The sequence below is a fragment of the Larus michahellis genome, chromosome 3, assembly GCF_964199755.1.
Source record: "Larus michahellis chromosome 3, bLarMic1.1, whole genome shotgun sequence".
NCBI classification, from domain to species: Eukaryota; Metazoa; Chordata; class Aves; order Charadriiformes; family Laridae; genus Larus; species Larus michahellis.
Genome location: NC_133898.1, coordinates 15204617 through 15220410, shown reverse-complemented (window position 1 = coordinate 15220410; position 15794 = coordinate 15204617). Strand labels below are relative to the sequence as shown.

General features: G+C 51.2%; 1 protein-coding gene across 1 annotated transcript in view; it reads right to left on the bottom strand.

The window, feature by feature from the left end:
- ACSS1 (acyl-CoA synthetase short chain family member 1) overlaps positions 1-15148 on the bottom strand; it is a 38830-nt gene extending 23682 nt beyond the window's left edge. Inside the window, exons 1-3 of the mRNA XM_074578783.1 lie at positions 14786-15148; positions 11187-11283; positions 90-289 (exon numbers count right to left, since the gene is read on the bottom strand). Coding sequence (XP_074434884.1) covers positions 90-289; positions 11187-11283; positions 14786-15092 — 604 coding nt within the window. The 5' untranslated portion in view covers positions 15093-15148. The remainder of the gene's footprint in view (positions 1-89; positions 290-11186; positions 11284-14785) is intronic.
- Positions 15149-15794: the final 646 nt, after the last annotated feature.

Here is a 15794-nt window from a genome sequence, read left to right as displayed (position 1 = left end):
TTTTCTCTTTCTGCCAAGAAAACACAGAATTGGGATATGTCTTGGAGCCCCGTCCTGAGGGGTTCGTTCCCCAGTCTGCATCTACTTACAGTCCGTGATCCTCCCAGCCAAGGACTCCGCGCTGAATCCAGCGAAGACCACGGTGTGAACGGCACCAAGCCTGGCGCAAGCCAGCATGGCTGCCACAGACAAGGGAGACACGGACATGTAGATGGCCACCTTGTCCCCTTTCTGTATCCCATATTTCTTCAGGGTGTTGGCAAGACGGCAAGTCAGATCCAGAAGTTCCCTGCGGTACAGAAGCAACGTTGTCATGCAACCACATAATCTGTTTTATGTGGGAGAGCAAAAAAAGGATGAACTTGAACCGAGAAAGGCATCGCGACCACCTCTGGGCCTTGTCATCACAGCAGTATAGGGCACGCCAGGTTTTACATCTTAAAGAAGGGTGGCCTGGGGTGTGGTGAGAGCCAGACGGCTCCTGCCATTGGGGAGAGAAGAAGGATGAGCGAATGAGAGCTGCAGGTGCTGCCCGGAGCTGCCGGGCTCTGGCATGGGTAGAGCAGCCAGGAAGCCAGTGGCTCCAGAAGTCGGTGTCCGTTTTAGCCATCCTTGATGCCTTTTTTACCCACGAGGCTCGGACAGAAGCAGCTACTGGGAACACGTGTGGGATAAACACAAGATGAAATGGAAGCCGTTGTCCAAAGACTCCCAGCACTGTTTATGTTGTGGAACTGCTGGAAGTGCTTCACAACTAGGAGCTTCTCTTTAAATTGCAAGGGTAAACACCGCATTTGCATGCATAAGGAAGAAAAGGAGAAGTCCCCAGACACTTGTGTGAGTGGCAGATTTTAAGAGGCTCCCATCAAAGCCGGATTGCCCGCAGCCCGAATTCCTTCCCTGTCACTTCACCCTGCCATGCCACAGAGCGCAACAGTCTCGCAGAACGGAGACAGTGCTCCGAGTAAAACTGCGGCCACTCTTGCATAGAGAAACTTGGGAACATCGAGAACAGGAACAAAGGCTCTTTTCACAGGGCCTGCCGCTGCGACGTGCTGACTTAATAGCAGAAATGTTCCTCTAAGGAACGAAAAAGCAGTTTGCGGGCAAGGACTCGCACATACGCTTACTCTGATGGCTGCACGGGGGATAACGCGATTGCAGGCGCGCCTGGGACCAAGACGCTGTCATGAACGGAACAGGTCCGTATGCCTGCAGTGGAAGGGCTTTGAGAAGAAGACAGGTAACTGTGCCAGGGGAGGAGTGGTCTCACGCCAAGGAAGGAGGTGACCCTCACGAGGGGCAGCAGAGCACCCCTTACTGGTGGCAATCATCAGCTCAGAGGAGAAGACTCGCAGAGTCCGCCAGGAATAAAAATTGTCCTCTGGGTCCAGGAACCCGCTGAGTACTGAGACCCAGAGGAGAGAGGTATCTTCTACTCCTCAGCACGCTCATCTTCAACCTGTCACCTGTGAACCCTTAGGGGTCTGTAAGCTATGACACCAAGGACTCCAAAAATTGTTAACAAATGAATTTCAGGGGTCTGCATTCCATAATAAGCTGTAAAGCATGAGTCTACCAATGTATCTTTATCTCCCAGAACCGGCCATAGCTGCGGAAAAACAAACAAAAACAGTTTTCAGCCAGTGGCTAAGCTGCAAACAAAATGAAATGTAGTTTCTGGTCCATTAAAAAGCTGTTTAGCTTCTTTTTTTAAACCAACGCAAGTTGGAAATAGGCAAAACCCAAGTGCTCCACTTTGGAAATGTCGTTAAAACCACGGGGTGAGAATAACTTGGCATGTTATTTCTTTAGGATAAAACTCCATCTGTGCTGTGAAGGCAGTGAAGCGACACAGCCATAGAGAAAGTACAAAGAGGATACAGTGATGGCTGGAGGGATACCACTCCCCTGTCACCTTTGGAAGGTAAGAAAACGAGCCTTCAACCCCAGCCACGGCACCCTGTGTAATTTATTTTAAGACTATTCCTGTGGCATCAAGTGGATAGGCCACTCCTGAAGCACAGGTGCTCAGAGAGGTGGCCAGATGTGCTCAGCGCCTGCTCTCTGGCAGCAGCTGGTAACAGCTGCCACCGCAGAGAGACCACAACCCTGCAGAAAGCAGATATGGAGTGTCTTTACCCCAGACTGAATTTCCTCCTAATCCCTTACAGCTAGCTATCAGCCTAAACTCTGAAGCACTTTCAATACCTTTTCCCAAGCGCCTTATGACCATGCACGTTCCTGCTATCTACATAAGGGCACAGACTGTTAGATGTATGATTTTGCTTACTTTTACTAAGTTCCTGAACTGAGTGACTCTGTCCAATAATGCATTCCCACCTAACGTTTGTTTTTGTGCCTTGTCCTAAAAGGTCACATTCTCTGGTCCAGAATTCATCCCATGCTGCATTAGAGAAAAATCTCGATGTGGATAAATACTCAAGAGCCAAAACAAAGTTGAGCTCTGTTCAACTGCAGAGCACAGGAAGTGATACAACCCCCAGACAGGCAGTTGTGAGAAAGCAAAATAAACCCCACTTATCTGCGATGGAAAATACCCAAGTGCTTTCAGAGCTGCAGCCTCTTCCTCCCGAACAGAAATGCCAGAAGAGCTCTGGCTAGGGCGTCCTTCCTGACCGACTCCATGGTTCGCTTGCTTACTTAGGACTCAGTGACCATGATGGCAGAAGCCCTCATTGTTTTTTTTACGATTAACCCCAACTTAACATTTGCTTAAGGAGAGCGCGTGAGCAAGCAGACCGACAATAAGGGCCAAGTCTTTACCCTCAGATCTATTCTCTTTGCTTTTTGCTCTGTGCTCTGAAAGGGCCTTGGAGGTCCCTTGGTGGTGCAACACATGGGGGAATGGACGTGAAGGCAAAGAGAAAGCCAAGAACTCCAACCAAGAAATACACAAATCCCTGAGCATCAGGTATGTCCTTTGGCTCCTGCAGCAGCAACTCAGGCTTCCCCTCCAGTTCAAGAAAGGGAGTTTGCAGAAATGCTGTGTCGGGAATCCTTCCCTTGACTCCCTCACTCCTTCACACACTTTTTGCTATCTAACAGGCAGGCAATTAGTCCATGCCAGCAAGTTACACATTTCCAGCACTTAACCTAGAGATGTCTCAGGGTGGAACGAGGACCCTGCAGAGTCGCTGCCCCGCAGAACTGGGTGGGACAGACCTAACCGAACCGAGCAGTAGGAAACCACGGTCATTACCCTCCCCACCCGCTACTGCTGCCAAGCTTGGCATTGTGGTCCCTCCATCACACAAGGTTAGAAGAACCAAAAGCAATTCTGGCCTCAATCCCAGCACTGCCCCACCCTTGTCACAGAGGCAACGCCATCCAACGCCGGCAGGCTGCACACAGGGAAGGATCTGCCTCCCGTCCACCCCCAGGAGGTGTGTTGGTAGCAAGGCACATCTACTGAAAATATACATCATAGAATCACAGAATTGTCTAGGTTGGAAGGGACCCTAAAGATCATCGAGTCCAACCATCAGCCTAACACTGACAAAAGCACCACATCTACCCATCTTTTAAATACCTCCAAGGATGGTGATCCCGCCACTTCCCTGGGCAGCCTGTTCCAATGTCTGACAACCCTTTCAGTGAAGAAATTCTTCCTAATATCCAATCTAAACCTCCCACGGCGCAACTTGAGCATGAGACGCTGAATAGAGCCAGACACTGTCACCCTGGAGCCTATGAGACGGTGCAAAAGGCGGCATCTTCACTTGGCTTCTTGTGGTCCCCTGTGCGTAAGCCGGGCAGACAACAGGAAGATCTCAGCAGAGCCGGTGAGGAGAAGGAAATGTGCTGCAACCAAAGGAAGTGCCCAGCCCCTCTGGAGAGAGACAGCCAAGAATCTACAAAGTCAGTTCACGGCACAACGGTCTGCAGCAACTCTGCAAAAGGTTTAGATTAGATATTATGAAGAATTACTTTACTGAAAGAGTGGTCAGGCACTGGAACAGCCTGCCCAGGGAGGTGGCTGAGTCACCATCCCTAGAGGTATTTAAGAAACATCTAGATGTGGCACTTTAGGGCATGCTCTAGTGGCAGAGATTGTAGGTTGATGGGGTTTTTTTGTTTTCTTTAGGGTTTGGGGTGGGTTTTTTTGGGGGTTTTTTTTGTGTGTATGGTTGGACTCGATGATCTCAAAGGTCCTTTCCAACCATGAAGATTCTGTGATTCTATGAGTCTATGAAAAGCAGATCGTAAGAGCTGAGAGCAAATAAGAGAGCAAATCTGGCAGCAAGACGCCACTCCAGTGGGTAAAGTATCAGGGTGGAGCTGAGAAATGGGGAGGCAGCGACCAGTTGGACCCAGGAGGCGAGGCCGTTTGCACAGGAGAAAGAACAGTATCTGTAGTATGTGCTTTTAAAACAAAGCAAGCCAAGGAGATGGTAGGTGCATTAATGAACACGGGCAGGGAAGGTGAAAAATTACGATACATGGAAGAGATTCTGGACTTGCTTTCAGAAAACGTTATCTTTCAACTTAAATGCAGACAAGTCCAACCCATTCATTGTACTGCAGGTGTGTGGGTAGATAGCTGCTGAAGGTGGGTTTCCCGTGAAATTACCCCTCCCAACCCTGTACCTCCAAAATCAGAGGGAAGCACTGCCTGTCCTCTGCTCACAGTGCAGGTGACACACTGACAGGCTTTAAACGCCACGCATGAGAGCTCTGCGGAGAGAGCTGGCTCTCCCCCCGTGCCAGCAGGCAACGTGAGCAGGGAGAGGCTGGGTTGCACGTAAATCCCCCCCTTCCCTCCACATCCGTAACAACCACCCTGTCACAGAGCCACTCTCGGATTTGCTCTTCTGACCTGCTGTCCGCTGACTTCCACCAGCTCTGCAGCAAGCCCTTCACGTAGCTGTTCCATGTCATGACCTGATGGAAAACCATCTCTTCTGCGGGACAGAGCAGTCTGCTCCTGTTGCGTCCCTGCAGCCCTGTAACATGGTACAGCCGTGGTGAGCTACATGTCACAGGCTTTGTAGTGAGTTTGCAAGGTCTCAGGAATGCAGCCTGCGATGCTCGCTCTGCCTGAGCGCTTCTTGACCTACCTGAAGATTTGTTTTGCTTGCTTTAGCTGCAACAGCAATTCTTTTACTTGATCCCGTAACCATGGCTAATTTTTTTTTTATGCTTCTTTATCTTTTTATGCTACTGTCATAGGTTTACAACCCCAGCATAATGAGGTAGTATAAAGAAATACAGGCTTGGTATGGTAAGAGGCCTTGAGAAGTGGAGGCACAGGACGTGGTGATAAGGAGAACAGGCATGGGATGACAAGAGATAGAGCACAGGCTGGCACTGGTGGCCCCACGCTGTGAACGACAAGAAATGTGGACCTGATGCTGGAAGTGGTAACCAACAGGACCTCTTTCTTTCTTTTTCTGTAATAATTACATCTTGACTAATAAGCTTAGAATGTTAAGGGCTCAGTTATACTAAGAATAAACTCTTTGCTCTCTCTATAAGGTGTGCTTCCTTTTTGCCCACAAACAAGACTTTGAGCATCAACAGTGTTGTCTGCTACAGACTCATCACCCTTTACGCAGGCATCTCCTCGGCTACCACAGCACCACTTCTAAGCGCAAGACCTGCAAGGCTGAACCCTCAGCAGAGCCAGCAGATCACTGTTCAGGCCAGTACTTCTGTTTAATCTAACACACTCAGTGCTTCTATCCCTATCTTTACATCTCTATTCAGAAACCACCAGACCATATTTCTCCCAGATATAGTGGTGCATGTGTTTCCAAAGCCCATCGCTCAATGTCTGGAACAACAACTCCTGTAAAACCCATCACCGACACATGGCGTTTCTCTGACGCGTTTCAGGGATGCCTGGCAGAAACATTTTCCCAAGAAGTCTGATGCTATCTTTCACCACAGCAAGACAGCCTGCAGCTCCCTAAACAAAGGCAGGCAGCTCTTTTTGCATCCAAAAAAATAGCACCAAGACCTTCTCTGGGAAGCAGCCTCTTGCAAAGCATTTCTAGACATTTTCCTAATATATCCAATGCCATGGGGGGGCTTTGACGGTGCCTGTTTAGGAGGTTCGGCACAAGCCACGTTCTCTCCTGTCCCAGCACTACAGCTGGGTTGAGTATTTCTTGCAGCAGCCTGTTTATTGCCTGGAAGCATAGTTTGTATCAGGCTGAAACTATCTGAAAATTTGGGTCAAATGTCCCAAAAAGGTTAGTGTTAAAAAAAAAAAACAAAAAAAAAACAACAAACAACTCAGATCTGGGCATCTCAGAGTCCAACACCCTCATATCTCACCTCCTAGCTGTTGCTCTACGTGAACTACTGTGGGGCAGGAGAGTTCGAAGCCCACCTCTGTACCTAGCGATCACAGCGCCATGGGTGGGTTCAAGTCCCCTGGGACACAGTAGGTCTTCCCACCCATCCCTCCTTCCTGGGTCTATGTTCTGGACACAAGGATAATGCACAAACCTGTTCACGCCTCACTGCAGCGTCTGTGACAGTGCCTCAGTTTAACCCTCCATTTCCCTCACTTTTTGCTAAATACAGAAAACGTGTGTTTCCTTTTTTTTCACCAAACGGAAAACTCAACATTTTTTCCATTGTAGTGAGAATAATTGAAGAATATAAAGCTCAACAAGAGGCTTTTTGGCTGTAGGTTCAATTGCTAAGCCGAGCACAATTGTCCAGTCTTCCTGCAGACATCCTGAACCCAAGGCAAGGAAAACCCCTTGTGACCTTTTTCAGCTAAGAAAGTGAAAAGTCCCTGAGCTGTCTTGGACGGAGAAAGCCAAAAGCCTGGGCAAGATTTACGTGCAGCTTCAACTTAGAAAGCCAACACTGGAAAAGAAAGAAAAGAGTTTGCTGTCAATGAGAAACACTTTCCGCATTGCACAGCCTGGTGAGAACCCACGTGGCTTCTAGCTGCAGTTGTCGCTGTGATCTCTAATACAATTTCAACTATTTCAGCTCGGGTTGAGGAACCACCATCCGTCGTCGGCTTGTTAAAGGGATAGCTGTGATGTGGCTAACGAAGATGTCCAACCGATTCTCTCCCACCTACCCAGGACCCTACGAAAAGCTACCTAGGACCCTAATTTCTGGCCTCTCAGCTTCTGCTTTCCTCTTCCTACTTTGTATTTTGCATTTTGGACGTTCCCTTGGCCCGCAACATTTTCCGCACCGGAGTGAGCTCCTTCGTAAACTAAAACCCTTCTGTTGAGACCCAGCCCGCAATCCTTTGCAAAACCAGGTTAGCTAACACGTCCTGCTGCCCACTTCTTTGCACAGCTCCCTTTGGCAACATCCATAGGATTTTGCAGTGCTAGGAAATCCTGGCTCACAGGTGGCTAAATAGTAGAGACCGTGGTTAACAAGGGAACACCAGGGAGAATTAATAACCTCCATGTCGGACAGGGGGAGGTCTGGCTTAACTTTAGCTGCTGTCTTTAACATTCCCTGTTGCTGAGATTACAGAGGCTGCAACCCGACAGCTCCAGCCACCAGCTCCGCCAGCTTACATAAAGCACTTGATAATATAGTGCCCTTTAAAACCCAGGCTCAGCAACGCTTTGGGGAATTCCTCTGCAAGGTTTCAGAGCTCCTGGGCCCTGACAACCTCCACAGAGCAGGACAAAACACTCCCAGCCGGGTTGGACCCTTCTGCCAATAAATTCAGATGGCTGCTCGCAGCACCACGCTCCTGGGGGTTAACTGCTACGTCGCCGCTGCCCTACCAATGAGTTTATGGTGGTTCAGCCTCCGGAGAGCCAGACCTCTTTTGGTAACAGACTGGCATGATCTGTCCCCACTTTGCTGACTGCAGACACGAGGGTTGCGTCCCTGTTGTCACAAAGCAGTAAAAAAAACAAGTCTCCTGCCTTCCCTTTTGAAGAGATAGTTTGAAAGAGATAGTGGAGATAGTTTGAAACTTAGCTGAATTCCTACTTAACAAAAATGAAAACCAGAGTTGGGGAAAAAGCACAAGAGGAGCCAGGGAACTTTTTATTCCCCCAAAAGGCTGAATTGCATCAGCTGGAGAGACAGGACAAAGCTCTTCAGTGAAAAAGATCATCACAACGAACTGAGCTTGTAAGGGAAGCAATCGTCATTCAAGCGAAACTGCAACGTTTCACCCATGGTTTTGTGTGTCTTTGCCAATGCGGAGACGTCTGGAGTCCTTTCCTCGTGCAGAGCACTTGAACTCAGCTGCAGCAACCGAACCCGCCTTGCTGACCAGCGTGTGTAGGGACGTAGGACGTCCCTTACGGCACGGCCCCACCAGCTCTTTGCCCACAGCAAGCTAGGCGCTTAGTGGGGCAGCAGAGGCAAACGGAGGCTCTTCTGCCTCCCAAGGATGAGCACGCCGGGACAGCACTTTGCAATGCAGCTGCGTTTCTTGCCAATGCGTGGAGGAGGTCCCACTGATCGAGGCCCTTCCCTTCCTCAGGGAGGAGGAAGCCTGTTCCAGCCCTTTTCCTGCACAGCCACCTGCTTCCTTTGCAGGCTGTGATGGGAATGGGGCCAGCGCTCAGCTGGTTTCTTACCCCTGACGGCTCCCCAGAGGAGAAGGGAAAGCACCCATGTCTTTCCTTGTGCCACCCAGGACTTAACTACAAGGAGAAGAAGCTCACAGCAGCAAGCTTTGCAAAGAAGGTAATATAAAAAACTGGCGCCTTGTACTTCTCTGCACATAAGCCCTGGACACACCCCTCAGCGGAGATTCCAGGACCTTCCTCAAGGCTGGTCCATAAGGCAGTGGCCATATTAAAGTCTTCACCTCCCTAGCGCATGACTTTAAGGTTGCTGCCCCATTACCAGCACATCCAGAACCTAAGCAAAGGGGCACATCTCCTCTGGCACAGACACCAGAGTTTGGGTCCTCCTGATATCCAGCATCCCTCTCATTCCCTCTGTATGCTGGGGCTGTCCTGCACTGAGACCAGCATGCAGAGACCACCCTGCTACAGAAGGCTCTCGGAGGATTACTCAAGCAGCATCACAGCTTCTGGGACACCTCTTTTTCTGATACGCTTTCTAGCTAAAAGAAGGCACTACTGCACAAAGATTTCAACTAAGCTCAGCCTCATAGGGAGGTCAGTGCCAACGCACCCTGGAAAACCCATTTAAAACCTTTAAAAATGCAGCCCAGAGATCACAGAAAAGGCAAAACTTTTGATTCTCTCCTTGCGTACACACCCACACAATACCGCTGTTTTCAACAAAGCTATTCCTGACTTAATGAGATAAGCAGAAAACCAAGTGACCTGTTTTACCACGTCTTAGGACCAAAGTCTCTTGTGGAACTGTGTCACTCAAACGCAGTCACACCTCACCAAGAGTATCAGGCGAAAACAGGACCGTGGCTCTCAAATACAAGCAGAAGTTCGATAATAGAGATTGCCAGCTTGTCTTTCACTTGCGTGTTCTGTCTGGTTGCTGATTACCTTATCTTTGTAAGGCTGCACAAAGGGGGATTCAGTGGGTTACTTGTCTTCAAGCCACAGCAATCACAGATCCACAGGCTGAAATGAAAGTATGCTTTCTTCCAAATACATTTTGGCGTGGCCAGGAAAAAAGCAGTTGTGTTGCTGTTCAGAAAGGCCTTCTCATATCTCCAGAGATCCTGAGAAGATGCTTTGAGGGTCTGGAGTAGCTCAGCACATTTCAAGTAGTGCCGCCTAAGGGGGAGGCTAGAGCTGCCTTGAATGAAGCTGTGCTATCTGATGGACTGTCCTCCTTCTCAGGTTAATCACAGAACAATTCCCGCCTCTGACTTACCCCCAGTTTCACACCTGGGACATGAAGAGAGCGGTAAAAAGTACATACACCACCCCAGCCTCGGGGAGGAAGCTTCAGTTCCGTCTCCTTTTCTACCACCAGGATGGCAAAAGCAAAACTCGAAGCATTTGGCCAAGCTGCCTGGTTGGTTACAACACATTTATATCATAACATGCCTACACAGCCCGTCAAATAACAATACCAAGATTAAAACCAATACACTTATTCCACAGCTTTATATGATAGTGTCTATCGTACAACCGCTCCTACCTGCTGACTAGCTTCCTCACTCCAATGAATAATGTTGTCAGGAGCTTTAATAAATTCTGGAGGTGAACCAGACCACCAGAACCTTTTTAGACTCAAGGAGTTCCAGGAATCCCAACTATCAAGCTACAGAAAAACATTTTGTAAGAGAGTCAGATGCCAGGACTTCCTAGGTCTCCTCTGCTTTCTGACGCGGCAGATCAAACATGTGGCTCCCTGAGATCCAGCAGATCAAACATCTGGCTCCCTAAAAGACACACTGAGAAAGGTACAAGTCTGGGAAACCTTTAGCTCTTACTAGAGAGAGTGACGATGTAAAAGGCGTTTTTCCAGACAGGCCTGTGTCCTAAATGAGGGAGAATGACACGGGAACGACACGACACGGAGAAGAGAAATATGCTTGAAAACTGCCATATTCTAACAAACCCTACAATCTACAGCAGTAATTACAAGTTGGCATCACTCAGAGCAGCCATAAGGTTGTTCTAAACCGCACTGAGGATGGGGAAGAGGAACACGGGGAGCTTCAAACGCCCTCCAGCCAGGACTTGGTATCATGCTCTTGACCATCAACACAAGATGTTTGCACCAAGACATTTGCTGCTGTGCTGAAACCAAAAGCTGCTCACAGAAATTTTCCCATGAACGCATCTAACGCGCAAAAAGAAAACTGGCAGGTGAGAACATAAGCCGGGGAGAAAAAAACAGCATTTGTCTTCTAAAAGCCCCCACTTAGAGGGAATCTATAGGCAGGCCTGGTTAACGCCATAACCAGAAGATGATGCCAGATCTCAATCTGAAGTTTCCAGTAGCTGTCACTAACGCACATCCCCTGTGCCTCTCACCCTGTAAGATGTTTATTATACAGGTGCCTAAGGTCGGGGACCCCTCTCCGTGAAGAGCCCAAGCGAAAAATAATTCCCATTTCTCGGAGGGAAGATGCCTCCGTTTTTCAGGAGCTACCTCACCATGACGCCACAACCTAGCTGCAGCACTGCAGCTGCGTGCCCTACCTGCTGGAGTACCTTGGAAGAAAGCAGAGTTTCACAGAGGTCCGATTTCAGGGCAGCAGCTCTTCTCCCCACCCCACCACATTGCCCGGCATCGTACAGCATCATGAGAAGGCGCCGTACCTGTACGTGACATGCACCGCAGTGCCAGGCTCATCTCTCTCCCAAATCAAAGCCACTCTGTTCGGAGACTTTTCGACGTGTCGATCCAAGCAATTCACTGTAAGAAAACAGAGGGTTAAACCAAGCCTGATCATATGCAAGGTGCTCCGTAAGCTTAGCCTGGCCAAGCGCAACAGCAAGCTAGAGTAAGATGAATCATCATTTGTCACTAGCTAGCCACACACTCGTTTATAACGCTGGGAGTGACAGCATCTGTAGCACTGGTAAAGCTGTCCTTCGCCATATCTGTAGTACGCAAATACGACAAATAGTATAGTTTATTGGCACGGCTGCCTTAGAGATGGCATCCCCACAGGAGGCCTCAGCTGATTCAGCTCAGCTTAGCTCCACCGGCTAAGCTTAAACCAGCCCAAATCTCTCCCCCGCTCCCCGCAGCACAAAGACAAGACACTCTTTTGACGTTTTTGCTCCCCAGAGCGCTTCACGACATAAATCTGACAGACTGTCTTCCCCAGCTTGCATTTTTAGCACTGCGTCGCTTGGATTTTCTAATTAAAGCTCATGTGAAACATTCTTATTCCAGGGTACAACAGAAGAGCTGAACCTCAGCCGACTGAAAATACCTAAAACTTTAGGATCTAGGGTAAACTCACAGAGCACAGACATCTACACGTTACTGGACACCGGGGAACGACGAACATGTCTCAAGCTGTGTACTACACCTCCTGAAACTTAAAGGTATAAAATCACCTTCTGAAGGTGCATCGCTCCCCCCAACAACTTGAGGTAGAGGAAACCCGAACAACTACGTGAGCTGCTCAAGTGGACCGAGGGAAAGCACCCACCCTGAAGAAAGTTATAGAGAATCAACCCAAGAAACCTGCCTGCATGCTCAACAGCAAGTTAGAAATTAACCTTGTAAAGTATTAATTTCAAGCCTAAACTATGCTTACTTATTTCATGACAGTCTTCCAAAGGCAGTTACTTTATTTCAATAGACAGCTATTAAAAACCAGGCAGGCACGCTGCTGTATAACTCAGAGAAAGCCCTTAAAATTACCTCTGAGTTTCAGATCATATTTTGTGGAAACGTTAATACTGGGGGGGAAGGATTTCATTTCTCCAGATAAACCAAAGGCAACAAAAGCTGCCTATTGCCGTCACAATTTGTGAAGTTTAAGGGAACCGCAGCACGGGAGTAAGCTCCGGCTGTTCTGTGATCGCTTCTCTGATCGGAGCTGATTTGCACCACCGCAGGGTGGAATAAGCCCCCGAAGGTGTACAAAGAGAGAAATCCCTCAGAATTTGGTGTATTTCATTTCAAGACAACTGTCCATCTCAAAAATATAAACAAGCGCTCTTCAGCCATTTAAAGTCTTTTACTTTTTAATGTAAATTCCTGCAGCGATACTATAAAAATAAAGGCGATACAGAGCCATTTCTTAGGCCATCCTAAGACGACATGGGAAGACAAAAGCTCTAATGGGGAATGCTTTAAGCAGCTAAACACTGGTTTCCTCCGCCACCCCTCCACAGGTAACTGGATCTGCTGTGGCTTGGTCCCTGACCCTGAGCAACTCCCACCTCCGAGCTCGTTGCAGCAACGCCCTCACATATTGCGCCACACTGCAGTAAATCACATTAACGGGGATTCATTGCTCAAGCAGCATTTCTTACTCGTGAGCAGCCGTACTAGCTTTTCGGAGGGAATTTCTGTTGCAGAAAGCCCCAGCTGAGCCAAGTTATAGCTTTAGCTCTTGGCACAGTAAGAACCGGCAGGTGAACCGGGGCCAAATGCTGTTATTTCCTTCCTGATCTGAGGCTTACAAGAGCGTTTTGGTCATTTTACAAAATAGAAGTTAGTGACCTTCCCCTTACTGTTATACCCTAATGGTTTCTCCATACGTTTCTTGCCTCCTCAACAACGCTTGGAAACGATTCATTTCAGTAGGACATGCTCCCGAGAACCCACTGGTTGGAAGCGCAGTCATTTTTCAGGTTATTCTGCTGGCCAGGAGTTATGGTACAATAAACCCAGAAGTGCTGAAGCTCACAGCTCCCCCAAATCCTACTGCAAGGTCTCCCCAGGCACAAAGCAGCAGATGACTTGGTTGCCTGTGGTCCAGCCGTGCTGGGAGACGGGCACACAGGATGCTCTGGATCAGGGACCTGAACTGTTGCCGTGTTTCTGTAACCAGTGTTCAAATCAAGAGAGCAAGGGACAAAACCAGAGCCTCTTAGCAGAAAACCAGCCACTCGACTGTGGTCGAGTACCATCTTCATCGCGCTTTAAAAGAACAAAACCAACAATAGCAAAACGGTTTAATCCTGTGCATCTATGTTTCAGAGGTCTGAGATTTCCTTTTACCTAGGCAAAGAAAACTCAGTGGCACTTAGTGCCTGCTGAAGAACCAGACCCAAGACATGATCTAAAATCGGGCCCAGCAATATCTGGATTTCAGACACTTGACCCATGTGGGATCCAGAAAGCGGTGATGATCCCACTCTACAGAGGAAAGAAACAGATCCCTGAAAGTCTCTGTGCTCAGCCAAGATCCTCCTTTCAACAGGAATCAATGAAAACAGAAATCTGGCTAAAATCCCCCTGACTGCTGGGTGCTGGAAGCAGGGCTGTACACACACCCCTGTCAACTTGGGATCCACTGCTGGGAACCATCTCCTGGGACGAGATGCTCCCCTATGGTCTCTGGAAGACCTGATGGTTTGCCCTTTTGCCATGTAAAAAGGTGTCCAGAGATGTTCCAGTTCCTGCACTACCGAACTGGTGATTCAAGCGCTCTCCCAGGGATGAGACATGAAGGCAAGAAACATACATCACTGTTAAAAGACTTCACCACCGAGCTGTACCCTGGACGGGGCTGGGGTTTACTCCCACTCGATGAAGCAGGGTCACAGCACAGAAGAGGCGAGATATGGCCAGGAAGAAACTCAGAGGTGGTCAGGACTGTCATGGCAATTTTTTTCTTCCTTCATGTAAGTGGCGAAGTTGGAGGAAAAGACCCAGCTCCTCGTTTAAGACAGAAAAGAGGCTGCAGCCTCCACCATAAAAGACTGGGATTCGCACCGTCCCCCACCTTTGGTTCATCTTCTCATCGGCGCTGTGGACCCCACCACGGGACCAAGCAGCACCCGGCCACCGGGGCTGAGGGTGGCAAAGCCAAGGTCAAGCCATCCCTGCCGGCATGGCGCCGGGGACGCCGCGTGCCAGCCCTTCGGCAGGCCTTCGCTCGCCTTCACCCTGCTCACACCCGAGGGCCACGTCGGGGCTGCGGCCGGCTCTCGGCCAAAGCCATGGGCGGCCGGCGGGGAAGCAGCGCCATGGGCGAGAGGCTTCGCCCGTCTCATCCCTGGCTTGGGATCTTTCTCCCCGCTTCCCAGCAGGTCGCAACGCCCGGCGGATTTTCTCCGAGCGCTGCCCAACCGAAATCCTCGTGGGGCTGGTTTGGTTTTGGTTTTTTCCCCTCTCAAAAAATGAGGGGCGCGGGCGGAAACGATCCCAGTGGGAAACCTCCCGGCCGGCCCGAGGGTGGGAGCCGGGCAGCACCGGCGGGGGATGCGGGGGCCGGGGGACGCCTTACCGGAGACGTTGAGGCGGCCGCCGAGGAACCAGCGGGTGTCGCCGGCGGCCGGGCCGGCCCGGCAGGCCGCGTGGAAGGGGCTGTCCCAGCGCAGGGCCCCCCGCGCCACCTCCGCCCAGAAACCGGCGGGGTCGCGGGCCGCCCGCTCCCGCCAGACCCGGTACTCGCCGGGCGGCAGCTCAGCGGGGCCCTCCGCCTGGCGGCTGCTGCTGCTGCAGCGAGCCCGGGGGGCCACCGGCAGCCCTCCCGCCGGCAGCGGGCGGCGGAGGGACCGCAGCACCCGCGCTCGGGCCGCCGCCAGCGCCATGGGGCAACGGCCCGCCGTCGGGGCCCCGCCGCGCCCGGGCCCGGCGCCGCCCCCGCCTCCGCCCGGCACAGGGAGAGAGAGAGAGAGAGAGAGAGAGACCGCCTGCGGGGAGGGGCTGCCCCCAGCGGGGCGGCTCCGGGAGACACCCGCCGCCCCCACGGACACCCGGCGGCGTCTCACACCCCCGGGGGCGCCCCAAGGGAAGCCCCCAGCACTGCACCCGCGCGGCCCCGGGATCGCCCCGCTGCCGGGGACACCCCGGGGAGCATCCCACACCCGGAGACACCCCCCCAACGGTGCCCCGGGATCGCCCCGCGGCCAGGGACACCCCTGGTAGCATCCCACACCCGGAGACACCCCCCCAACGGTGCCCCGGGATCGCCCCGCGGCCAGGGAGACCCTTGGGAGCATCCCGCACCCGGAGACACCCCCCCAACGGTGCCCCGGGATCGCCCCGCGGCCAGGGAGACCCTTGGGAGCATCCCGCACCCGGAGACACCCCTGCACCCCCCGGGACCGCCCCGCAGCCGGGGAGACCCCTGGCAGCATCCCACAGCCCGAGACACCCTCTAAGGGTGCCCCGGGAGCATCCCGCAGCCAGGGACACCCCTGGGAGCATCCCACCCCCAGAGACATCCCCCACAGGCGCCCCGGGAGTGCCCCGCACCCAGAGGGACACGACTGCAGCCTCTCAGCCTTGGG